Source organism: Anomaloglossus baeobatrachus, chromosome 5 (genome assembly GCF_048569485.1).
Source record: "Anomaloglossus baeobatrachus isolate aAnoBae1 chromosome 5, aAnoBae1.hap1, whole genome shotgun sequence".
NCBI classification, from domain to species: domain Eukaryota; kingdom Metazoa; phylum Chordata; class Amphibia; order Anura; family Aromobatidae; genus Anomaloglossus; species Anomaloglossus baeobatrachus.
Genome location: NC_134357.1, coordinates 395,394,950 through 395,420,377, shown reverse-complemented (window position 1 = coordinate 395,420,377; position 25,428 = coordinate 395,394,950). Strand labels below are relative to the sequence as shown.

The 25,428-nt window shown below is 49.8% G+C and overlaps 1 protein-coding gene across 1 annotated transcript in view; it reads right to left on the bottom strand.

Moving 5' to 3' along the window:
- Window positions 1–25,428, bottom strand: part of WIPF2 (WAS/WASL interacting protein family member 2) — a 99,430-nt gene that overhangs the window by 63,800 nt on the left and 10,202 nt on the right. The window contains exon 2 of the mRNA XM_075350151.1: window positions 1,798–1,934. Within this exon, the coding sequence (XP_075206266.1) occupies window positions 1,798–1,860 (63 nt within the window). The 5' untranslated portion in view covers window positions 1,861–1,934. The remainder of the gene's footprint in view (window positions 1–1,797; window positions 1,935–25,428) is intronic.

The following is a 25,428-nucleotide window of genomic DNA, read 5'->3' as shown; positions in this document are numbered from 1 at the left end:
TCCTTCTTAATGCTTTGCCAGGCCTTTACAGCCGCAGCCTTCAGGTCTTGCTTGTTTGTGGGTCTTTCCGTCTTAAGTCTGGATTTGAGCAAGTGAAATGCATGCTCAATTGGGTTAAGATCTGGTGATTGACTTGGCCATTGCAGAATGTTCCACTTTTTTGCACTCATGAACTCCTGGGTAGCTTTGCCTGTATGCTTTGGGTCATTGTCCATCTGTACTATGAAGCGCCGTCCGATCAACTTTGCGGCATTTGGCTGAATCTGGGCTGAAAGTATATCCCGGTACACTTCAGAATTCATCCGGCTACTCTTGTCTGCTGTTATGTTATCAATAAACACAAGTGACCCAGTGCCATTGAAAGCCATGCATGCCCATGCCATCACGTTGCCTCCACCATGTTTTACAGAGGATGTGGTGTGCCTTGGATCATGTGCCGTTCCCTTTCTTCTCCAAACTTTTTTCTTCCCATCATTCTGGTACAGGTTGATCTTTGTCTCATCTGTCCATAGAATACTTTTCCAGAACTGAGCTGGCTTCATGAGGTGTTTTTCAGCAAATTTAACTCTGGCCTGTCTATTTTTGGAATTGATGAATGGTTTGCATCTAGATGTGAACCCTTTGTATTTACTTTCATGGAGTCTTCTCTTTACTGTTGACTTAGAGACAGATACACCTCTTTCACCGAGAGTGTTCTGGACTTCAGTTGATGTTGTGAACGGGTTCTTCTTCACCAAAGAAAGTATGCGGCGATCATCCACCACTGTTGTCATCCGTGGACGCCCAGGCCTTTTTGAGTTCCCAAGCTCACCAGTCAATTCCTTTTTTCTCAGAATGTACCCGACTGTTGATTTTGCTACTCCAAGCATGTCTGCTATCTCTCTGATGGATTTTTTCTTTTTTTTCAGCCTCAGGATGTTCTGCTTCACCTCAATTGAGAGTTCCTTAGACCGCATGTTGTCTGGTCACACCAACAGCTTCCAAATGCAAAACCACACACCTGTAATCAACCCCAGACCTTTTAACTACTTCATTGATTACAGGTTAACGAGGGAGACGCCTTCAGAGTTAATTGCAGCCCTTAGAGTCCCTTGTCCAATTACTTTTGGTCCCTTGAAAAAGAGGAGGCTATGCATTACAGAGCTATGATTCCTAAACCCTTTCTCTGATTTGGATGTGAAAACTCATATTGCAGCTGGGAGTGTGCACTTTCAGCCCATATTATATATATATAATTGTATTTCTGAACATGTTTTTGTAAACAGCTAAAATAACAAAACTTGTGTCACTGTCCAAATATTTCTGGACCTAACTGTATATTACAGTGTGAACCCACCCTTACAGTATGTTCACAGAACAAGACAAGCCCATTTCAATCTACGGCCCATCTACATGGATTACATGGGAATTTGCTGCTGACTTACTATGCATTGCAAAAGGGAAAATCCACAGACACGTCTGCTGAAAGAATTGACATTTCTCAAACGTAGAAGCTGCATCACATGACAATTTCAGCACAGGAATTTGTTTACAGTGTCTAGATATTTGGTAAACTCTGATGCACTTTGCTGATGTGCTGGGTGTAAACCTGGATGAAACATCTATTGCATTTTCGCTGTGTCTGAACTCAGCTTTAGAAAGACCACGTCAGCCTCTTTCTCTACCCAACTTATGAATAAATCCAACAACGAACCCATTTGCAATAGATCTACACAGGTTTTATGATGGAAGTAGCAAAGAAGAGAGTAAACTGTCTAGTATCACTAGTCCTAAACATTATTTGTTGTATGCATTTACCTGGGAGAAGGTAGGAGGCGGCGGAGGTCCTGGTGGGGGTGGGGGTGGTGGAGGGATAGGCATCTTTCCCAGTAATACTACCGATTCACTGTGGACTCCTGCAACCAGCCCCTATATGGGGTGGGGACACACGAATCCTGTATGGAAGAAGCATGAGAGTCACATTAATATTCAGACCAGGCTACTGTGGATGAAGGGGAGATATACAAGAATAATAGGAATGGAAATAATTACTCTAATGTTATCCGACTCTGCCCTGTACACCGATGCCGACCTCCAGGGATCCCACACTCCCCCTAGGATCTGGTGGGCGCCATAGTCATTTTGGTTACAGGACATGATGTTTCCATATGCAGTGGTGGAGACACACAGAGAAGGAGAATTTAAAGGGAACCTGTCAGCAGAAATTTCGCCCAAAACCTAAAAGATTCCCCCTCTGCAGCTCCTGGGCTGCATTCTAGAAAGGTCCCTGTTATTATTGTGCCCCATGTGAGACCAAAATAAAGGCTTTATAAAGTGGTACCCTTTTGTATTCAGATTCTGTAAATGTGATACGGGGGCGGGCTCTCTGGCGTCCGTTATTCTGCCCCCTGGTCCTGTATGCCGCCCCCCATCGCTCCTTTCCATAGCTGATGCACCGCCCACTGCTCCAGCCATCCCCGCGCATGCCCAGTGCCAGTCTCACGGGACTGAGCAGTGTGACCGCTGGTGACGTGTGCGCAGGCAAGTGATTATGGGCAGGGCTGTGATTGTTATCAGCAAGTACCCGCCCATAATCTCGTGAGCGCGCAAACCTCACCAGCAAACCTCACACTGTGCTCAGGGTAGTGCTAGACTGTATGGGCTGCTTCCAGGGATGACGTCCCTTTTGTCACGTGATGGTATTTTGAACACGCCCCTATCACGTGACAAAAAGGGACGTCATCCCTGGAAGCAGTCCACACAGTCTAGCATCTACCCTGAGCACAGTGTGACCGCTGGTGAGGTTTGCGCGCTCACGAGATTATGGGTGGGTACTTGCTGATTATCACAGCCCCGCCCATAATCACTTGCCTGCGCACACGTCACCAGCGGTCACACTGCTCAGTCCCGTGAGACTGGGACTGGGCATGCGCGGGGATGGCTGGAGCAGTGGGCGGTGCATCAGCTATGGAAAGGAGCGATGGGGGGGGCGGCATACAGGACCAGGGGGCAGAATAACGGATGCCAGAGAGCCCGCCCCCGTGTCACATTTACAGTATCTGAATACAAAAAGGTACCACTTTATAAAGCCTTTATTTTGGTCTCACATGGGGCACAATAATAACAGGGACCTTTCTAGAATGCAGCCCAGGAGCTGCAGAGGGGGAATCTTTTAGGTTTTGGGCGAAATTTCTGCTGACAGGTTCCCTTTAACCTTTCCCTGACCAGCCAATTCCCCATTTTATTTTTTCCTCTCTTTCTTCCAGGAGCCATAGCATTTTTTATTCTGCGGTCCACACAGCCATATGAGTACTTGTTTTGTGGGACGAGTTGTACTTTTGAATGATACCATTCACTTTATCATGTGATGTAAAGTGCAAAGTGGGAAAAAAATTCTAAGAGCAACATAAATTAAAAAAAAACAAAACACAATTTTGCTATTAACTTATTTTTTTGTTTACAATGTTCATTATATGGTAAAAATTACCTGCAATATGAACCTCCAGGTTGGTTCGAATATGGCGATGGGGTGCGTCTTATAGTCCAAATGTCAAAGGGTCAAAGGGGGGGGTACCTGCGGGGTAGGGAGGGAGCGGCTGTGGAGTGCGATCACAGGAGGCAGGGAGGGGGTCGCAGCTGCCGGAAGCCGGCGGCTGGAGAAACCACGTGTGCCCGCTGTTTAAAGTAAAGGAATATTCATTAGCTGCTCCCGGCCCACCTCTCTCCGCTCTCTTCAGTCAGTCACTAGAAGAGGGTGAGAGGAGCAGCGAATCAATACTTGTTAAATGTAAAGAGAGGTCACACGTGGGAGCTCCACACACCGGCTTCCTGCAGAGGCTGGGGAGACTGTGTGTCCGCTGTTTAGGAGGCAGGAGCAGGGTGCCGCTGCAGTCATGTCTGGCCCGGAGGAAGTGCAGATCACAGCAGTGTCCGGGCCAGAGCACGGCATACCATCACAGCACAGCCGCAGTCCATGTGCTGAGTGCTCACATTGCTTTGATCCTGCCTCTGCACTAGAAACAAAGTCTCCCGTAGCTGACAAGGACCTGCAGTAATGTAATGAAGAAGGGTGGGCCAGAACAGCACAGAACAGCACAGTGCCCGCCTCTTCATTACATCACTGCTGGTCCTCGAGATATGGGAGACTGTTTCTAGTGCCAGGACCAAACTGAAAGCTAGGTGAGCATCACATCTGTAAAAGTAAGGCAATAAATAATATAGTATATAAAGGCATTACTGTACACCTGGATGGGGTTGGATCACATATACATACATATACACACACACACACGTTGGAGGATCATACATATTCCACGATGGGGGCCATATATACCTGGAAGGGACCCAGAATGGGGGATATGAGTATAGAATTTGGGGATATTATTACCTCCATAATAGTGTCTGCAGCAGACCCACCCCCCATAACAGTGTGTCATGACCACATTTTTTTACTTTAAATTTTTCTTTCTATTTTTTCCTCCTCTAAAACAAGGGTGCGTCTTATAGTCTGAAAAATACGGTGTATTAATACCATTTTGGAGGAACAAGCAATGTTTTGATCGCCTATTGCACTAATTGCAGTGTTGTGGTGGCCCAAAAGAAAAAAAAAAAAATAATTCAGGAGCTTCTAATTTTTTTTCATATTACGTCATTTACTGATTGTGTTGGTTTTTATTTTCATAGATTGGACTTTTATGAACGCAGCAATACCAAATGTGTATTTTATTTCTTTTTAATGGAGGTGATTTTTTTTTTTTTTTAATTTTCGCTTTCTACCGTATTTACTAGAGGACTTGTACCTGCGATCATCCCATTCCTTGTGCTATATACAGCAATACCACAACACTGCTATGTATAGCAAAAATCACGCTCTATGACCACCAGCTACAGGAGACCCCAGACCATCACGACAATTCATCAGCGCCTAACCATTGCATCACCAGTGCCGATGGGCGCATAGTATAACAATACTCTGCTGGAATAAAAGCCACTGTCATACAGCAGCGTTTAACAGGTTAACAATGGTGGGCTGAGCTCCACTGCACCCGTGGCTGTTACATTTAGATGATGGCTGAATAACACAGACATGATATGTCGAAAAAGACGTGCGCTCAGCCTGAGAGCCCCCATCTAAGTCATGGAGCCGGCATATGACGTACCAGTACATAAGGGGTTACCTGTATTGTACAGGTTGATATTTCTATATGCTAAGCACATACAAATGCTTACTGACCCATTTTAAGAAACAATAAATTAATCTTTATTTCTATAGCGCCAACATATTCCGCAGCGCTTTACAATTCAGGAGGATCATATACAAACAAGTACCAGTTAAAGAAAATTCAATAATTAAAGAAAAAAGAAGACAACCCTGCCCGTGAGAGCATACGATCTACATTGAGGTGTGGAGGGTGGGGGAACACAAGGTACAAGTGCTAATTTACAATCACAATCCAGCCATCTCAAAGAAATGAACGATAGATAAAAGGCTGCCTGAACCAGTCAACCAAGACTTTGAGATGTATTTGGGTGCCATGGAGTTTGACGGGGAGTTATGTTCTGAGAAGTTGTTGAGGGACTATGTGAATTTCATTTGGCTAGGAAGTGTGATAGGCCGCCCCAAAAAGATGTGTTTATAGGGAACGTCTGAAGCTGAGTAAGTTGTGATTTGTCCAAGCTTCTTGGGGTAGAGCATTCAAGAGGATTGGTGCAGCTCAGGAGAAGTCTTGGATCTGGAAGTAAGAGGTTCGGATTAGTGTGGATGTTAGTCGAGTGTCATTTGCAGAGCATAGAGAATGGGTAGGGTGATAGAGATTAGGGCGGAGATGTAGGGGGGTGCCCCATTGTGGAGACCTTTGTGGGTGAGAACATCCCCATAGGGATAGGATATCTATACTAAAGGTCCCAGAAAATCCCTTTTAACACTGTAGAGCCCATGCCCTAGGAGGAACAGCACTGTACAGAGAAGAGAAATTAGAAAGAATTCCCTCTCCACAAGTTCCTTCAGCGTCAGCTTCTCATCTCAAGATTTCTCTATAATTGCAATTAAAGATGTTTGAAAGACGTTCATCAGCGAATAGTGATGGGCAGACTCACAGATAATCTGGACTGGTGGACCTAACCGGATTAAAAAAAATAAATACGGTTCAGGCCCGGAATTCATCCCAAATAACTGGCCAGACACCGGTCACCATGTAAGTTTATAGGGACCAAAATATGGCAATTGAAAATGGGGGTAGACGGGATAGGAGAAAACGGGCTCCAGCGCAGCTGTAACTGCTTCCTCGCCACTCATTACCTTCATTGCATATGCACTGCTTTCCTCGTCCATCCTGAGGTCAGGTTAGCTACGGTCACAGGTGGAGGACTGTGGGAACCTCCAGCTGTGCCCGAAACTTACCTGAGTCAGGTCACCACTGACCGCTGAGGCTCAGTCTCTACCTGAAGTCCACAGCGGGTGGTAATATTCCATGATCACACGCTCTAACTTCAAACTTAAAATGTAGCAGAGCTGGAATCGTCATGGATAATGATGAGCGAGTTTGGAAATACTCAGATTCGTGATATGCTTAACGAGTACCCTGTTTCCCCGAAAATAAGACAGTCTTATTTTTTTTTTGCCATGAAAAAAGCACTGAAAAACAAAACAAAATGTTCCTGAAAAACAAAATGTCTTATTTTCAGGGGGTGTCTTATTCTCGAGGAGACATGGTTGGGGGTAAGTTTACCCCCCACAAAAAGCAGACCGCCCCCCATCCCTGGATCGTCATACTTACCAGCCCAGGGTGTCTGTATGGCTGCCAGATCCTTCTGTGATCTCCCATCTGGTACGCTACATGCCTCCCCTGCGTCTGGCTGACATCAGATCTCACACACACATCACATCACACTCACTCACACCAGATCACACTCACTCACACACACCCACCCCACGATCCCAGCAGCTGTGCTGCACGCCGTGCTCCTCTGCCTCCTGCCGACACTCACAGACCCGATCGCTTACGTTCACACACAGTCACACATCAGACAGTATACACGCACACATCTGATCGCATACATACATACACACACACAGACACACACACACACACACACCCCACTTCTCCCTGTGCCCTCCGGTGGGCGGTCCTAGCAGCTGTGCTGCACGCCGCGCTCCTCTGCCTTCTGTCGACACTCACAGATCTGATCGCATACACACACATCAGACAGCATACACGCACACATCCGATCGCATACACGCGCACACACACTGACGATATCGCACATATGCGCTCACACACTCACAACATCCGGAGATACAACATGCTTTCGGCCATGTGATCCTCCGGCAGGTCCTGGAAGGTCACTGCACGCACAGTATCGCCGCCGAGAAGCAAGCGATATCACTGGATGTTGTGAGTGTGTGGATGCGATCTGATGTGTGTGTGTGTGTGTGTGTGTGTGTTTGTTCTGCCGCCGCAGGACCTTGATGCGCTCACCTGCTCCGGGTCTGCTCCTGGTGAGTATGATCGGGGGTCTTCTTTCTTCTGTCTTCTCTCTTCTGGGGATGGCTGCTGCCTATAATGAAGTGTCATGCAGTGTCTTTAACTCTTTCACCGCTGCATGACACTTCATTATTGACCGCAGCTATGTCTTATTTTCAGGGGATGTCTTAAATTAAAGCTTCCCTGAAAACTCCTGGGATGTCTTATTTTCGGGGGATGTCTTATTTTCAGGGAAACACGGTACTGTCTAATACTTGCGTATGCATTCCAAATAGTGTGTGCAGTAGGGAATACTCGCAATGTAACGTGTAACCCGAATGCCGCATTATTCGCTACTCGCACGAATTGAGCGTCATTCGGGTTACTCGTTACGTTGCGAGTATTCCCCATGGACTTACATTGCACACACTATTCGGAATACATACGCCAAGTATTGGACAGTACTCATTACGAGAATTGCGAATGAGAGTATTTTGAAATTTGCTCATCATTAGTCGTTGGAATTAACAAAGTGGTGAAAGTGTGATTTGTATTGTATTTTATTTCAAATAAAGGATTTTTTGTTTACTTTCACTTACAGATTAGTTATTAGGGGGGGGGGGGGGGGGGAAGTCTCACAGAGGACTTCCTTTATTAATCTAGGGCTTAGTGACAGCTGTGAGCTGCGATTAACATCTTATCATCCGGACTGCCACCGCACCGGGGCAATCACGAAGTCGGGTAAAGTGCTGGGATTGTCGCACCTAATGTATGTGACAATTCTGGGCGGCTGCATGCTATTTTTAGACTGGCAGGGGTATCAAATGGGGGGACTGCACGTTGTTCAAATTATTTAAATAATAATATTTAAAAAAAACACATACAGTTCCTCTTATTTTGATACACAGGCAAGTTAAGTGCACATCTGGGAGGTGCAGCATACAGCCGTATGCTTTATCTGTACTGGGTATCATAATATTAGGGGACCCCACGCCAATTGTTTTATTTATTTTTACTGTACAATAGTGACCCGCAGACAGGGTCTGGGCCTTGGGTAAGTTTGAAACTGTGTGGATCTGGACTTTTAGGCCTAAGGCACACAGCGCGAAAATCGGTGCGAGTGCAGTGCGAGAATGGCAATAGCCGGCAACGGAGGAGAGAGGGATAGAAATCCCTCCCTCCCCTCCGCAGCTCCGGCCCGCCCCTCCTGAGTGCCGGTCCGCCCCCCCACAGCTGAGATCCTCTCGCACAGTCGGACCTCAGTCGGAAGGATACTAGCACGACACTCGGCTCCTGCTGTGCTGCCAGCGCGAGCTGAGTGTCATGCGAGCATCGCAGTAGTGCCCCGTGTGGCCCCGGCCTTACAGTCCACGTCTGCCCAGCACTATCAGTGAAATATAGGAAAGCGATAATTGTCATACTACATAACATTAGATGTCCTGTTAGGGCAGGCAGGGCATTTAGAGGGGTCACCCATATGGAGCTGCATCAATTCGGTAAAGCTTTGATCAAAGTAAGAGGTATAATGTGGACTAGCTCTCGTAACATGTATATTTGGAGAATAAACAATCCATAAAAGAGCACTGGAGCATCTCTTCTACATTCTGTTAATCCTCCTGGAAATATATAAATTGACACACAGCTGGGTGCTGCCATTCCTCTTTTTCAATGGGCACATGCCAGGATACAATCACAATGTACAATCAGATCTGAGCACATTAGACTATGTACAGTGGAAAGGTGAGGGTAATTTATGGATACATTTCCAGGGGGAATGACAGAGGAACGGCACCACAGAGTACTGGTGAAAGTTGTTCCAGAATTATTTCATGGGAAACACAAAAAGTGACAGATCTGTTGCCTCATGTTGGTCAATGGTTTAATTTGTGAAGTGCTTGTAAACAACTTTTAATAACTACTTGTCTGTTCCCAGCCACCTTTGCAGTCTATTAGTGATGTGTCACTAAAAGCTCTAAACGGCTTTTTTTCGCCGCGGAAACCCCGCCCACCCGTGGCTAAACCCCGCCCACTCAATGTATCCTGTCACTTGTAAGTGGGCGGGGTTTAGCTGCAGGTGGGCGGGGTTTCATCAGCGTTACTATAATTTTAAATGGGTGTTCACCTGGGGTTAACATATTTAATAGGGAGCCAAGAACGATCCGAATGATCCGGCTCTTTTTGGTGAGCGGAGCCATGGGAATCGGACCGCCAAAAAGAGCCGGACTGCCATCACTACAGTCTATCAGAGGTAAGGGATAGCTACAAAGCTATCCATAATCTGTCTCCTCCATATATCTCTGAACTAATCTCTCGCTACACTCCAAAACGTAACCTCAGGTCCTCCCAAGATCTCCTTCTCTCCTCCTCTCTCATTCGCTCCTCATGTAACCGACTCCAAGACTTCTCCCGAGCATCCCCAGTCTCCTGGAACTCGCTGCCTCAACACGTCAGACTATCTACTACACTTGCAAACTTCAAACGGACCCTGAAAACTCATCTGTTCAGAAATGCCTATAATCTACAATGACCTCGCTGCCCCACCACCGTGCGGAGCTGCCGCCCCACCACCGTGCGGAGCTGCCGCCCCACCACCGTGCGGAGCTGCCGCCCCACCACCGTGCGGAGCTGCCGCCCCACCACCGTGCAGAGCTGCCGCCCCACCACCGTGCAGAGCTGCCGCCCCACCACCGTGCAGAGCTGCCGCCCCACCACCGTGCAGAGCTGCCGCCCCACCACCGTGCAGAGCTGCCGCCCCACCACCGTGCAGAGCTGCCGCCCCACCACCGTGCAGAGCTGCCGCCCCACCACCGTGCAGAGCTGCCGCCCCACCACCGTGCAGAGCTGCCGCCCCACCACCGTGCAGAGCTGCCGCCCCACCACCGTGCAGAGCTGCCGCCCCACCACCGTGCAGAGCTGCCGCCCAACCTACACCCCACCTACTGTCTCCTCCCCAAAATCCTTTAGGATGTAAGCCCGCAAGGGCAGGGCCCTCTTCCCTCTGTGATAGTCTGTCTATTGTAACGTGTATATGTATTCTGTATGAAACCCCCTCATGTACAGCACCATGGAATCAATGGTGCTCTATAAATAAACAATAATAATAATAATAATAATAATAATAATAATAATAATAATAATAATAATAATAATAAGGGTGTCAAACAAAACAGTGTAGCAGCCAACACGCCCTGCCTCAGGATATTGGTGACAAGGGCAAGGCTGTGGAGTCGGGGAGTTGGTGGAGTCTGTATAATATGGACAGACCCCAACTCCTAAAATATATAATAAATTGGGTACAATTCAACGCACTATATGATGAATATTTTTTCATAAGAATTTGGGAAAGATATCACATGTCCTATAAATGTCTGTTCTATTCCTGACCAAAGAATCTCGGCTTTTAGTTGAGATGAATCTGTGCTGCACTTCAGCTACATGATATAAGTAGTAAAGCTCCTCCTCTACAGATAAGGGTAAAAACAAAGACACAAAGAATGCCTGCAATCATCTCAGGACTGCTAGAGACTCTAGAGAGAACGGGAAGAAGGGAATTTTGTTTACTTACCGTAAATTCCTTTTCTTCTAGCTCCTATTGGGAGACCCAGACAATTGGGTGTATAGCTACTGCCTCCGGAGGCCACACAAAGTATTACACTTTAAAAAGTGTAACCCCTCCCCTCTGCCTATACACCCTCCCGTGCATCACGGGCCCATCAGTTTTGGTGCCAAAGCAGGAAGGAGGAACTTATAAATTGGTCTAAGGTAAATTCAATCCGAAGGATGTTCGGAGAACTGAAACCATGAACCAAAAGAACCCTTCAACATGAACAACATGTGTACACAAAAGAACAACAGCCCGAAGGGAACAGGGGCGGGTGCTGGGTCTCCCAATAGGAGCTAGAAGAAAAGGAATTTACGGTAAGTAAACAAAATTCCCTTCTTTGTCGCTCCATTGGGAGACCCAGACAATTGGGATGTCCAAAAGCAGTCCCTGGGTGGGTAAAAGAATACCTCGATAAAAAGAGCCGAAAAAACGGCCCTCTCTTACAGGTGAGCAACCGCCTCCTGAAGGACTCGCCTACCTAGGCTGGCATCTGCCACAGCATAGGCATGAACCTGATAGTGTTTCGTGAAAGTGTGCAGACTCGATCAGGTAGTGCTGACACACCTGCTGAGCCGTAGCCTGGTGACGCAATGCCCAGGATGCCTCTGCGGCTCTGGTAGAATGGGCTTTCAGCTCTAAAGGAATCGGAAGCCCAGAAGAACGGTAGGCTTCAAGGGTCAGTTCCTTGATCCACCGAGCCAAGGTTGACTTGGAAGCCTGCGACCCCTTACGCTGGCCAGTGACCAGGACAAAGAGCGCATCAGAACGGCGCGGGGGCGCAGTGTGTGAAAAGAAGAGCCGGAGTGCTCTCCCGAGATCTAACAAGTGCAATCCTTTTCACAATTGTGAACTGGATGAGAGCCAAAAGAAGGTAAGGAGATATCCTGATTGAGAAGAAAAAGAGGATACCACCTTAAGTAGGAATTCCGGGACCGGACGCAGAACCACTTCATCCTGGCGAAAAACCAGGAAGGGGGCTTGCACGACAGCGCTGCTAGCTCAGACACTCTCCGAAGTGATGTGCCTGCCACTAGGAAGACCACCTTCTGCGAAAGGCGTGATAGAGATAACTCTGAGAACGCTAAGAGCCAGGACTCAATGGCCACCCAGTCAGGTTGAAGACCGCAGAATTCAGATGGAAAATGGCCCTTGAGTCAGCAAGTCTGGTCGGTCCGGGAGTGCCCACGGTCGACCCACCGTGAGGTGCCACAGATCCAGGTATCACGACCTCCTCGGCCAGTCTGGAGCGACGAGGATGGCGCGGCGGCAGTCGGACCCGATCTTGAGTAACACTCTGGGCAGCAGCGCCAGAGGAGGAAATACATAAGGCAGTCGAAATTGCGACCAGACCTGAACTGATGCGTCCGCCGCCAGCGCTCTGTGCTGGTGGTTGATGTACGCGACCGCCGTGGCGTCGTCCGACTGTATCCGGATCTGCCTGCCGTCCAGCCACCGCTGGAACGACTTTAGGGCTAGCTACACTGCCCTTATCTCCAGAACATTGATCTGAAGGGAGAACTCTGTCAGAGTCCAGGTTCCCTGAGCCCTGTGGTGGAGGAAGACCGCTGTCCAACCCGACAAACTCTCGTCCGTCGTGACCATAGCCCAGGATGGGAGCAGGAAGGACTTTTCTTTCGACCAAGAAGTGGGAAGAAGCCACCACTGAGGAGAGGTTTTGTCTGCCAGTGAAAGAGACGTTCCTGTCTAGGGACGTCGACCTCCTGTCCCATTTGCGGAGAATGTGCCATTGGAGTGGACGCAGATGAAACTGCGCAAGGGGAACTGCCTCCATTGCTGCCACCATCTTCCCTAGGAAGCGCGTGAGGCGCCTCAAGGGGTGAGACTGGGCCCGAAGGAGAAAGTGCACCCCTGTCTGCAGCGAACGCTGTTTGTCCAGCGGTAGCTTCACTATCTCTGAGAGAGAATGAACTCCATCCCGAGGTAAGTCAGTGAATTGGGTCGGTGTCAATTTTTACTTTGGGAAATTGATGATCCACCCGAACCTCTGGAGAGTCTCCAAAACAATGTTCAGGCTGTGTTGACATGCCACCCGGGAGGGTGCCTTGACTTAGGAGATCGTCTAAGAAAGGGATCACCGAGTGTCCCTGAGAGTGTAGGCCCATCGCCACTGATGCCATGACCTTGGTGAAGACCCGTGGGACTGTCACCAGGCCGAAAGGCAGAGTCACGAGCTGAAAGTGTTCGACCCGGATGGCGAAACACCGGGAGCGTCGATGCTCTGGTGTAATCGGCACATGGAGATAAGCATCCCTGATGTCGATTGAGGCTAGGAAGACTCCCTGGGACATCGAAGCGATGACTGAGCGGAGAGATTCCATCCGAAACCGTCAGGTTCTCACGTGTCTGTTGAGCAGAATGAGGCCCGGAAACGGACCGGAATGATCCGTCCTTTTTTGGTACCCCGAACAAGTTGGAGTAAAGACCGCGACCACGTTCTTGAAGCGGAACGGAGATCACAACTCCATCTGCAGAAACGAGTCGGAGGACGAGAGCTGAGCTCTATCCTGTAACCGTGAGACGGAATGTCTCTCACCCATCGGTTTTTCATCCAATTGCTCGCCAAACAAACGGTCGCCAGAAAATGGCAAACCAGTTAAGAACTTCTTGGAAGCAGAGTCTGCCTTCCATTCGCGTAGCCACATGGCCCTGCGGACTGCCACCGAATTGGCGGACGCTACCGCTGTACGGCTCGCAGAGTCCAGGACGGCGTTCATGGCGTAGGACGAAAAAGCCGACGCCTGAGAAGTCAAAGACACAACCTGCGGAGCAGAGGTACATGCGATCGCATTAGTCTCAGACAGACAAGCTGAGATAGCTTGGAGTGCCCACTCGACTGCGAAGGCCGGAGCAAAAGACGCGCCTATGGCTTCATAGATGGATTTCATCATGAGTTCTATTTGCCTGTCAGTGGCATCCTTGAGCGATGAACCATCTGCCACTAATACTACGGATCTAGTCGCCAGTCTGGAGACTGGAGGATCCACCTCGGGACACTGAGCCCAACCCTTAACTTCGTCAGGGGGGAAAGGGTAACGTGTGTCATTAAAGGGAACCTGCCATCAGAAATTTCGCCCAAAAGCTAAAAGATTCCCCCTCTGCAGCTCCTGTGCTGCATTCTAGGAAGGTCCCTGTTATTATTGTGCCCCATGTGAGACCAAAATAAAGCCTTTATAAAGTTCTACCTTTTTGTATGCAGCTTCTGTAAATCCGTCACGGGGGCGGGCTCTCTGCCGTCCGTTATTCTGCCTCCTGGTCCTGTATGCCGCCCCCATCGCTCCTTTCCATATCTGATGCACCGCCCACTGCTCCAGCCATCCCCGCGCATGCCCAGTGCCAGTCTCACAGGACTGAGCAGTTTGACCGCTGGTGACGTGTGCGCAGGCAAGTGATTATGGACGGGGCTGTGACTGTTATCAGCAAGTACCCGGCCATAATCTCTTGAGCGCGCAAACCTCACCAGCAGTCACACTGAGCTCAGTGTAGATGCTAGACTGTATGGGCTGCTTCCAGGAATGACGTCCCTTTGTCACGTGATAGTATTTCGAACACGCCCCTATCACATGACAAAGGGACGTCATCCCTGGAAGCAGCCCATACAGTCTAGCATCTACACTGAGCTCAGTGTGAATGCTGGTGAGGTTTGCGCGCTCAAGAGATTATGGCCGGGTACTTGCTGATAACAGTCACAGTCCCGTCCATAATCACTTGCCTGCGCACACGTCACCAGCGGTCACACTGCTCAGTCCTGTGAGACTGGCACTGGGCATGCGCGGGGATGGCTGGAGCAGTGGGCGGTGCATCAGATATGGAAAGGAGCGATGGGGGCGGCATACAGGACCAGGAGGCAGAATAACGGACGGCAGAGAGCCCGCCCCCGTGACGGATTTACAGAAGCTGCATACAAAAAGGTAGAACTTTATAAAGGCTTTATTTTGGTCTCACATGGGGCACAATAATAACAGGGACCTTCCTAGAATGCAGCACAGGAGCTGCAGAGGGGGAATCTTTTAGGTTTTGGGCGAAATTTCTGATGACAGGTTCCCTTTAAGGCGCTTAGTAAAGCGCTTGTCCGGAAATGCTCTGTGCTTCTGGACAGCATCTCTGAAGTTAGAGTGATCGAAAAACGCACTCCGGGTACGTTTGGGAAACCTAAACCGGTGTTTCTCCTACTGTGAAGCCGACTCCTCTATAGGTGGAGTTGGGGGAGAAGGACTAGCACCTGGTTGATGGACGTTATAAGGTCATTTACTATGGCGTCCCCTTCAGGTGTATCCAGATTGAGAGCAACGTCAGGATCAGAGCCCTGAGCTGCGACCTCCGCTTCATCCTCCAGAGGGTCCACATGCTGAGACCCCGAACCGCGTGATGCAGCCGGAGAAGGTTCCCAGCAAGCCCGCTTAGCCTGTCTGAGGCTGCGGTCCGTGTCGGAGTTCTCACCGTGGGATCTGGGTGCCACCCCAGGAGCCCTTTGCTGTACCGACCGAGAGGGGCCTGGGGACGATGAACTCACAGTGCCCTGGCCCTGTGTTACCGGTCTGGACTGCCAAGCTTCTAGTATCTTAGCAGACCATCTGTCCATAGACTGAGCCATGGAATGTGAAGCGACTCAGAGTTTCTCAGTCAAAATTGTAAACTCTGTCCCTTCCATCTGTGCAGTGTAAACCGGCGGTACCACCTGAGCCGAGGGTCCCACCAGTGCCGGAGGCTCCGGCTGAGTGAGTGCCACAGGGGCCTAGCATTGTCACAATGAGGGTAGGTGGAACCTGCAGGTAACATAGCCGCACAAGAGGTACAGGTTGCAAAATAAGCCTGTGCCTTGGCACCCTTGCTTTCTGCGGACGACATGCTGTTGTCTCCTCTTAGAGATATAGCCAAAAGCAAATAATACTGCCGAATAGAGAAAATGTATATTATATATATATATATATATATATTATACACACATACACACACATATATACACATACATACATACATACATGCATACATATACATACACTACGGCACCCAAGGGGGTTCAGCACCTGACAACTGGTGTGGCTTACCCACCGCCCCAAGCGGTGGTGTGTCCACCAGTTTCCCTGCCTGGGACTCCCAGAGCTGCAGATGCCAGCGTTCTGAGGGGAGGAGGGAGCCGTGGGAGTGCCTAATAAAGTGCGGGCATCTGGTGCCCCACAGTGCTCAGTGAGGGGGGAGAAGGATACCAAAGCATGCTCCAGCCCTCACTGCCGACGTCCAGTCGGCCGTCCCGCTCTTACCCCTGACTGGCAGGCCCGGGGGCGGGAGTATATGGTACTAGGCTGCAAAAGCCGGGGACTAAAGTTAAAAGCGCGGCCGGCAAACAGGCTCGGTCGGCGCGGTAGTCCCGGTCTCACAAACCACACAGGAGCCGCTGCGGCGTCTGTAACACAGGCGCTGCATGTACCGTCCCTAAGGGGACACAGAGTACCTTATGGATGCAGGGCCCTGTCCCTGATGATATCCAGTCTCCTGTCCGTCAGATTCCCCCAGGGGCTGCGGATGGAGCCCGGTCCCAGTGCCTGGATGACCGGTTAGGATCCCACTTCTCCCAGAGCCCCTAAGGGATGGGGAAGGAAAACGGCATGTGGGCTCCAGCCTCTGTACCCGCAATGGGTACCTCAACCTTAACAGCACCGCCGACTCAGTGGGGTGAGAAGGGAGCATGCCGGGGGCCCTGTGGGGGGCCCTCTTTTCTTCCATCCGATACAATCAGCAGCTGCTGCTGACTAAAATGTGGAGCTTGTGTGCATGTGTGCCTCCTTCAACAGAAAGCATAAAACTGATGGGCCCGTGATGCACGGGAGGGTGTATAGGCAGAGGGGAGGGGTTACACTTTTTAAAGTGTAATACTTTGTGTGGCCTCCGGAGGCAGTAGCTATACACCCAATTGTCTGGGTCTCCCAATGGAGCGACAAAGAAAGTAGGAATAAGGTAAGTACTTCTTAAAGGAACCTGTCACCAGATTTGGCGATTATAAGCTGCAGCCACCACCAGTGAGGCCTTTTATACAGCATTTTAGAATACTGTATATAAGAGCCCAGGCCACTGTGAAAAATTGTAGAAAAATACATTTATAATATCTGGGGGGGGGTGGTCCGGTCCGGCGCCTCCTCTCTGCGGCGATCTCAGTCCTCCTTCTTCTGAGGCTCATATGTCTCTACGTCATCCACATATGCCGTCATTGAGGTTCTGCGCAGGTGCATTTTGATCTGCGCATGTGCGGGTGGCCTTTAACCTTTCCTCATGCCTGCGCATTAAAGTACTTCGATCTCCCCTCAGCTGGGCAGATCATAGTGCGCCTGCGCAGTACCGCAATGTTTGCCTCTGTGGATGACATAAAACAAGTCATCCACAGTGGGCTGGGTAGAAGGAGGACGGCGACCGCTACAGAGAAGGTGTGCTGGACCGGAGAGCAGTGACACACATCAGACCAGACTGCCCCCTAGGCGAGTATTATAAATGTATTTTTTACGTTCTACCCAGTGGCCTGGGTATTCTGAAATGCAGTATATAAAAGCCCACTGGTGGTGGCCGCAGCTTATAGTCGCGAAAAAAGGAATTTCCTCGCAAAAACGCCCTGTGTGAACATAACCTATAACTACTCCTGGACCATCCATAGACCTTAAAAAGGGAGAGTGTCATGTATTTTATTTTTGATTACATTATTGATTATGGCATCATTTATTTAAAATAAAAATATAAAATGTCTGGGTGGTCCACATATTACTCTCCACTGGCGTTGTAAAATGTCAATGCAGAGTAAAGGCCAAGTCACACACAACAAGATCGCTAACGAGATTGTTGCCGAGTTACAGTTTGTGATGCAGCAACGATCTCGCCAGCGATCTCGTTATGTGTGACACCTACCAGCGATCAGGCCCCTGCTGTGAGATCGCTAGTCGTTGCAGAAAGGTCCGGACCATTTTCTTCAAAGGCAATGTCCTGCTGGGCAGGACACATCGCTGTGTTTGACACTGTATGACAGGGTCACAGTGACTGCTGAGATCGTTATACAGGTCGCTACTGCGACCTGTATCGTTACTGAGTCGTTGGTAAGGTCTGACTGTGTGACATCTCACCTGCAACCTCCCAGCGATCCTTATCAAGACGTATCGTTGTCGGGATCACTGGTAAGTCGGTGTGTGACTGGGCCTTAAGCATCTTGCAATAAATTGTGCAGCTGTGGGAATCAGATACCAGACAGGCCTCACATAATTTAGCATGTTTGCCTTTCTGATCACTGTCTACACAACAGTGAGCAAACAGATCACTGACCCTCTTCCTCCTCTGGACCCACTGATCATGTGATGGCTGGGTGTAGGGAGAGCGCAGGAGCTGCTGGGTCCTAGGAGAACCAGTCAGCCCTGCTTTGCAGGCAGGAGGGATAATAAGCCCTGTAACTAGGGCCAATATACCTGCTCCAGTTACATAGGAAATCAGTAATAAAAAATGTATTCATATGTTCAAATGCTCCCCCAAAAGCGGGGTGAGGTGCAAAATGTAAACAAAAAAAAACCCAAGGCCAGTCCGAATTGCTGTTCTATTTATAGCATTACCACCTTTGACCCATTAAAAAAATTATGTCCAAAATATAAAAATATCTACAGAAAGGGGGGCACAATTTAAAAATGTGGGGTTTTTTTATGGTTCCTTCATGGTTGAAAAAAAAAAAGTGACATCTGACTTGTCTTAAACCTAGACAACCTATTTAATAGCTCCACAGCCCATGATAAAATAAAACCACTTCATTTTTAAAGTGGGGAAAAAAAAAGTATTTAGTCAGCCACCAATGGTGCAAGGTCTCCCACGTAAAAAGATGAGGTCGGCCTGTAATTGACATAGGTAGACCTCCGCTATGAAAGACAAAATGAGAAAACAAATCCAAAAAAAATCACCTTCCCTGATTTGGCAAGATTATTTTTGCAAATTATGGTGGAAAATAAGTATTTAGTCAATAACAAAAGTTCATCTCAATATTTTGTTATATATCCTTTGTTGGCAATGACAGAGGTCAAATGTTTTCTGTAAGTCTTCACAAGGTTGGCACACACTGTTGGTTATATGTTGGCCCATTCCTCCATGCTGATCTCCTCTAGAGCAGTGATGTTTTGGGCCTGTTGCTGGGCAACACAGACTTTCAACTCCCTCCAAAGGTTTTCTATGGGGTTGAGATCTGGAGACTGGCTAGGCCACTCCAGGACCTTCGTATGCTTCTTACGAATCCACTCCTTCATTGTCCTGGTGGTGTGCTTGGGATCATCATCATGCTGAAAGACCCAGCCACATTTCATCTTCAATGCCCTTGCTGATAGAAGGTGGTTTGCACTCAATTCTCACAATACACGGCCCATGCATTCTTTCATGTACATGGATCAGTCATCCTGGTCCCTTTGCAGAGAAACAGCCCCAAAGTATGATGTTGCCACCCCCATGCTTCACAGTAGGTATGGTGTTCTTTGGCTGCAACTCAGCATTCTGTCTCCTTCAAACACAACAAGTTGTATTTCTACCAAACAGTTCTACTTTGGTTTCATCAGACCACATGACATTCTCCTAATACTCTACTGGATAATCCAAATGCTCTCTAGCAATCTTCAGACGGACCCAGACATGTACTGGCTTAAACAGGGGGACACATCTAGCACTGCAGGATCTGAGTCCCTGGCGGCGTAGTGTGTTACCGATGATAGTCTTTGTTACGGTGTTCCCAGCTCTATGCAAGTCATTCACTATGTCCCCCCCATGTGGTTCTGGGATTTTTTCTCACCGTTCTTATGATCATTTTGACCCCACTGGTGGAGATCTTGCGTGGAGCCTCAGATCAAGGGAGATTCAGTGGTCTTGTATGTCTTCCATTTTCTTATTATTGCTCCCACAGTTGATTTCATCACACCAAGCTGCTTGCCTATTGCAGATTCATCTCTTCCCAACCTGGTGCAGGGCTAAAGTTTTGTTTCTGGTGTCCTTTGTCAGCGCTTTGGTCTTCACCATAGTGGAGTTTGGAGTGTGACTGTTTGAGGTTGTGGACAGGTGTCTTTTATACTAATAAGTTCAAACTGGTGTCATTACTACAGGTAATGAGTGGAGGACATAGGAGCCTCCTAAAGAAGAAGTTACAGGTCTGTGAGGGCCAGAAATCTTGCATGTTTTTTAGGTGATTACTTATTTTCCACCATAATTTGAAAAAAAAAATCTTGCCAAATCAGATAAGGTGATTTTCTGGATTTGTTTTCTCATTTTGTCTTTCATAGTTATGGTCTACTTATGATGTCAATTACAGGCCTCATCTTTTTACATGGGAGAACTTGCACAATTGGTGACTGACAATACTTTTTTTTTTTTTTCCCCCACTGTACCTTCCAAACCGCTACTAATCCTCCAACCACAGTGATATGTCTCCAGCGGTCACAAGACATTATGTCATGTGTCTCCAGCATTCACAAGACATTACGTCACGTGATCGCTACCCTCCGTGGCCACTGATCAACCAACAGTATGTCATCAGAGCAGACGTCTGCTGCAGCGGTAAGGTAATATTGTGCCACCTGACCACCAGGGAACACTAATATATTTCCCAGTAGGCTGTGGAGCTATTAAGAGGTTGACTTGTGGACAACCCCTTCAAATCCAGCAGGAATATCTAGCATCCTAGATCCATTTCTGCAGCTATATTAATGGGTGACATCTGTGTGTCCCCTCCTGTGTTACACATCTGGGTGCACATAGCATCCTACGTGTTCTCAGACCCATATACAGATAATCATAGTACAGATACCTGACCTCTATCCCTCCACTGTTTCCTGCACCATCACCTGCCAGTTCAGGAAGTGATAGAAATAAATTCCAGAAATCTGCATCACACCTTCTCTATAAAGTCTTCTGGGTCTATAATACATAAAAGCTTGGCCCCCCAAACCCCCTGTACAGTCCTTGAGTCGCCTCCACCTGTCAATTTGCAGCTGTATCCATTTCTAGGAACACAGGCAACTTTTACTATTAAAGCAGAGATGTTAGCACCTAACTTTACCAGGGCCCAGAACTGCAGATATGCCCAGCAAACATGATGCACACGGTACTATTGCCTGTTCAATGTTTGTGGAGGGGTCAGAGGACGTGATCAGTTCAAATACTTTATAATGAGTGTGAGGCAAACCCTGGGATATGAAGATGAATTATGACTTCCAGTCATAATCGCTCTCATCACTCCATGGCAGTGCCCCCTCCCTTCTTGTTCTCAGATGTCCAGCATCTGTGAAGGTGTCACATCCTAGCAACACATCCCATGGCCATCTCCTGTGATATGGAGATTAGGTGATGTGGGAACAATGGACACAGGATGACTCCCTGCCGTGACCCTGTAGTAGGGGCTGCTATCTAGTTAGCAAGCTTGGAAGTATCCAGACAGGACGACTCCAGTAAAAAATGGTTCATATCTCGCAAGCCATATTTCCGATAAATATGGCAACCATAAAAATGGTGTCTCCGCATGCGGACGATGCTGGCACACCCTTTTTATGGGAGCAGGACCTGGGGAAATACCCCAGGCGTGATATCAGCCAATGGGGAACTAGTAGACAAGTCATGAGTCCTCTCGTTCTGTAGCTAAATTCATAGCTGTCACAATGAGAGCGTCGGCGTCCGCCTACGACGCTCCCAGGCCAAGTTATGGCCATATTCCATGTTGTGGATTTTGTCCATAACTCCAGCCAGGGGTGGAGCAGTGCTCCCTCTGAGGTCACTAAGGTAGGAGGGGACCTGGATTTGCCCAGGTTGATAACCCTACTTCGGCCATTTTCCAGTGTTCTTTTGCTCGGGGGCCTGGTTGGGAAAGACCTGTGAGGGAGTTCCTGGAAACCTGGTCTACAGCGCCCCCCTGTGGCCAGACGCACAAGGTAACTGCTGGAACTGTGTATGCCTGTTTGTAACCCATGCTTTGATTGTGACTGTACTCTGACATATGTATATTCTGTAGATTCCCTATTGTATATATTGTAGTTTCTAGTGTGGCTTTAGGCCGATTAAATTATATAATTAATCTTGGGCTGTTCTGTTATCTCGATCTTGAATCCCACGTCTGTGTGTTCGGCTAATAGTTACCGTGAAGCGGTTGGTGGCAGCGAGTTGTGCCAAGGATTATTGTGGGGAGGCCAGTGAGATTCGGGGAGGTTTTATATATTCCGCCCGCGGAGGTCGGGGGAATATATACCCTACTCTCACCGGGGACCCTTCAATAATCGGCATAAGTAGTATAGCGGCCTCCTTGCTTATTGTCGGGCAATTCCATAATTGGCCTGACTATAAGAGGGGCGCTAGAGAGCGCGTCACGTGCTCTGTCTGTCGGTCGGGAGGTATAAAGGAGGGGTGACCCCCACTTGTTACCCCCCGATTGTGACGTACTGGTAGCCAGCGCGAGGGATTTCTGAGTGACCCCCCCGGTGGTTCGTGACATATTGGTGGCATAGCGGTGGGATCGAGATAATAGTGTGTGTGAGTGTGAGACCCATACTCCCAGACACTAAAGACTGCCTGCAGCAGCTGTGGCTGCTGGGGTCTTCAGACTAGCTCAACACTAGAGTGTCAGAGTGCAGATACTGTAAGGTGTGTGGGCACATCAGGTGTCAGTTCTGTGTCAGTGACCAAAGTCTGCAACAATGGCTGAGAGCACCAGGAGCAAAGCCAAAGGAATGGCCGATGCTAAGGCCAGAGACGATGAGGAGGTTGTCCACGAGTCCTCCAGGAGCCAGACGCCAGAGAACAGCTCTGCAGAGGACATCGCACAACCTGGCACTGCTGGACAAAATGAGGAGGAGCTCGCCCAAGGGTCCTCAACGAGCCAGATGCCAGCCCTCCGCTCTGAAATGGACAGTGAATCACCTGGCTCTGCAGCGTGCCGCAGATCACCACTTGCCAATCCCTCCGGCCTGAGAGGTGCAGAGGCTCTCCTTCAAGCTGCCTTGGCCAGGCTTATGGCTGGAGACCGGGATACCTACGAGATACTCATGGCCGAGCGTGAGCGGCAGGCAGCGCGTGAAGAGCGACAGCAACAGGCAGAGCGTGACCACCAGCTGCAGCTAGCTCAGCTCCGACCCTCATCAGCCACACGTGACCTTCAAGACACCAAACTTCCAAAGGTCCGTGTTGAGGACTTTCCCGTGCTGGAGAAGGATGGAGACTTGGACTCTTTCCTGACTGCTTTTGAACGGACTTGCTTGCAGCACCATCTGGACAAGGATCAGTGGGCCAAATACCTGACCCCCCGTCTAAGGGGTAAGGCCCTGGATATCCTTGGGGACTTGCCTGCTGAGGCAGATCAGGGCTACGACACCATCAAGCGGGCCCTGATCCAACAGTACAACCTCACTCCAGAGTCCTACCGCAAGAAGTTCCGGACCCTGCAAAAGGGACCAAAGGACTCCTGGGCTGACCACCGGCGGGCACTTGCCCGAGCTGCCGACCACTGGACCCAAGGCCTGCAGCTTTCCACCGGACCGGAGATCCTGGACTTGTTCATCACGGAGCAACTCTTGTGGAACTGCCCTGAGGATCTCCGCCAGTTCATCCGAGACCAGAAGCCAAAGGGGTCCACGGCTACAGCTGCCCTGGCCGATGACTACACCAACAATCGGGCTCCTGAGGCCAGGAGAGCAGCCACCAGCAGCACCTGGAGAGGGGGTAAGATGAATTCTACGACTGCCCCACCTGCCCCTAGACTGCAGGGGGTGTCCCCCTCAACTCCCCTCTCCAGGCCCGTGGCAGAACCAAGACGGTGCCACCAGTGCAACCTACCTGGACACTTCAAGGCCATGTGCCCTCAGCGTCCCAAGGCCCCGGCTCCGTCCCCGTCCCAAGGGCCGCCCAAGGTGTATTGTGTGGGTGGGGGTGGTGGTAGGTCCCTGGACAGCTTCCAACCTGTCACCGTCGGCCGGTCTGTGACCATAGGATTGCGAGACAGCGCCTCGGAGGTGACTCTGGTGCGGCCTGGTATGGTGTCCCCCCAAGACTTGATCCCTGGAAAAACCCTCGCTGTCTCCGGGATTGGAGGCATTGACCCGGCGCTGCCTGTTGCTGACATTTATGTGGACTGGGGCGCAGGGCGAGGGGTGAGGGAGGTGGGGGTAACTGATCGGATCCCTGCAAACGTGCTACTTGGGACAGATTTGGGGCAGATAACCTCCCAGTTTGGGCCCCCCCCAAGGGCTGAACCTTCAGCCCGTACTGACATGACTCCTAACAATGGTAATGTGTTATCTATGAATGATGTAAGGGAGGAGGGAGTGAACTCTGATATTTCTGCTTGCATAGACACCATAGACACACACTCAGCTGCAGCTGTGACAGGGGAGGGGGTCAGAGAAAGGTGTGACAATGCCTCTACAAGTAACCAGCCAGTGAGCTGGGATCTGTTGCCCTCTGCAGGGATAAGCAGAGAGCAGGGTGCTGCAGGGGGAGGACCAGTGTGTGGGGTGGGGGCTATCACAGCAAATGTGGGGTCCCCAGAGATTTCACAGCGGGGTTCTGTTGCTGCAGGAGGGGAACAGGCAGGTGAGATTGGGGCCGGTCCAGGAGCGGAAGTGCTCCCAGGTAAGATCTCGGTGCATGGTTCCCCCACAACCGGGGTGTCAGGAAGCCAGGTAGGTCTGCCTGAACCGGCGACTTGGTCAGGAACGGAGGAGGAGCAGGCACGACCCACGGTCGCAGCGGCTGTGGCCGCTGTCACCCGCAGTGGGAGTGCTGGAAGCCAAGGGGCCTCCCGGAGGTCCGATAGCTCTTCCCCTTCTGACCAAGTGGCAGCCGAGTCAGGTGGAGGCCAGGACACAGGTCCCGGGGTACTGACTGAAGATGTGACAGTCTCGTCGATTCTGGCCACATCTAGTCAGGGGTTTCAGGCAGCGTTAGAAGCTGACGACAGCCTGAAAGCTCTTAAGGAGCAGGCGGCACAGCCTCCCTCGGACTCGGACCCGGAGCGAGTGGTCTGGGACCAAGGACGGCTGTACCGGGCCACGGTCCAGCAGGGTTCACCGGAGGCGTGGCCCAGGGACCGACAGTTGGTGGTACCCTATCCGTTCCGGACGGAGTTGTTGCGGATCGCACATGAGATTCCGATGGCCGGACACCTAGGGATCGCTAAGACCAAGGCCAGGTTAAACCAGCATTTCTACTGGCCAAAAATGGGGGCCGATGTGGCTGCCTACTGCCGTTCGTGTGAAACCTGTCAGAGAGTGGGGAAGGCGGGGCCACACCCCAAAGCCCCACTAGTATCTCTGCCAATCATCGATGAGCCTTTCAGGAGGGTGGCTGTGGATCTGGTCGGCCCGCTGGCCATCCCCAGCAGCTCCGGGA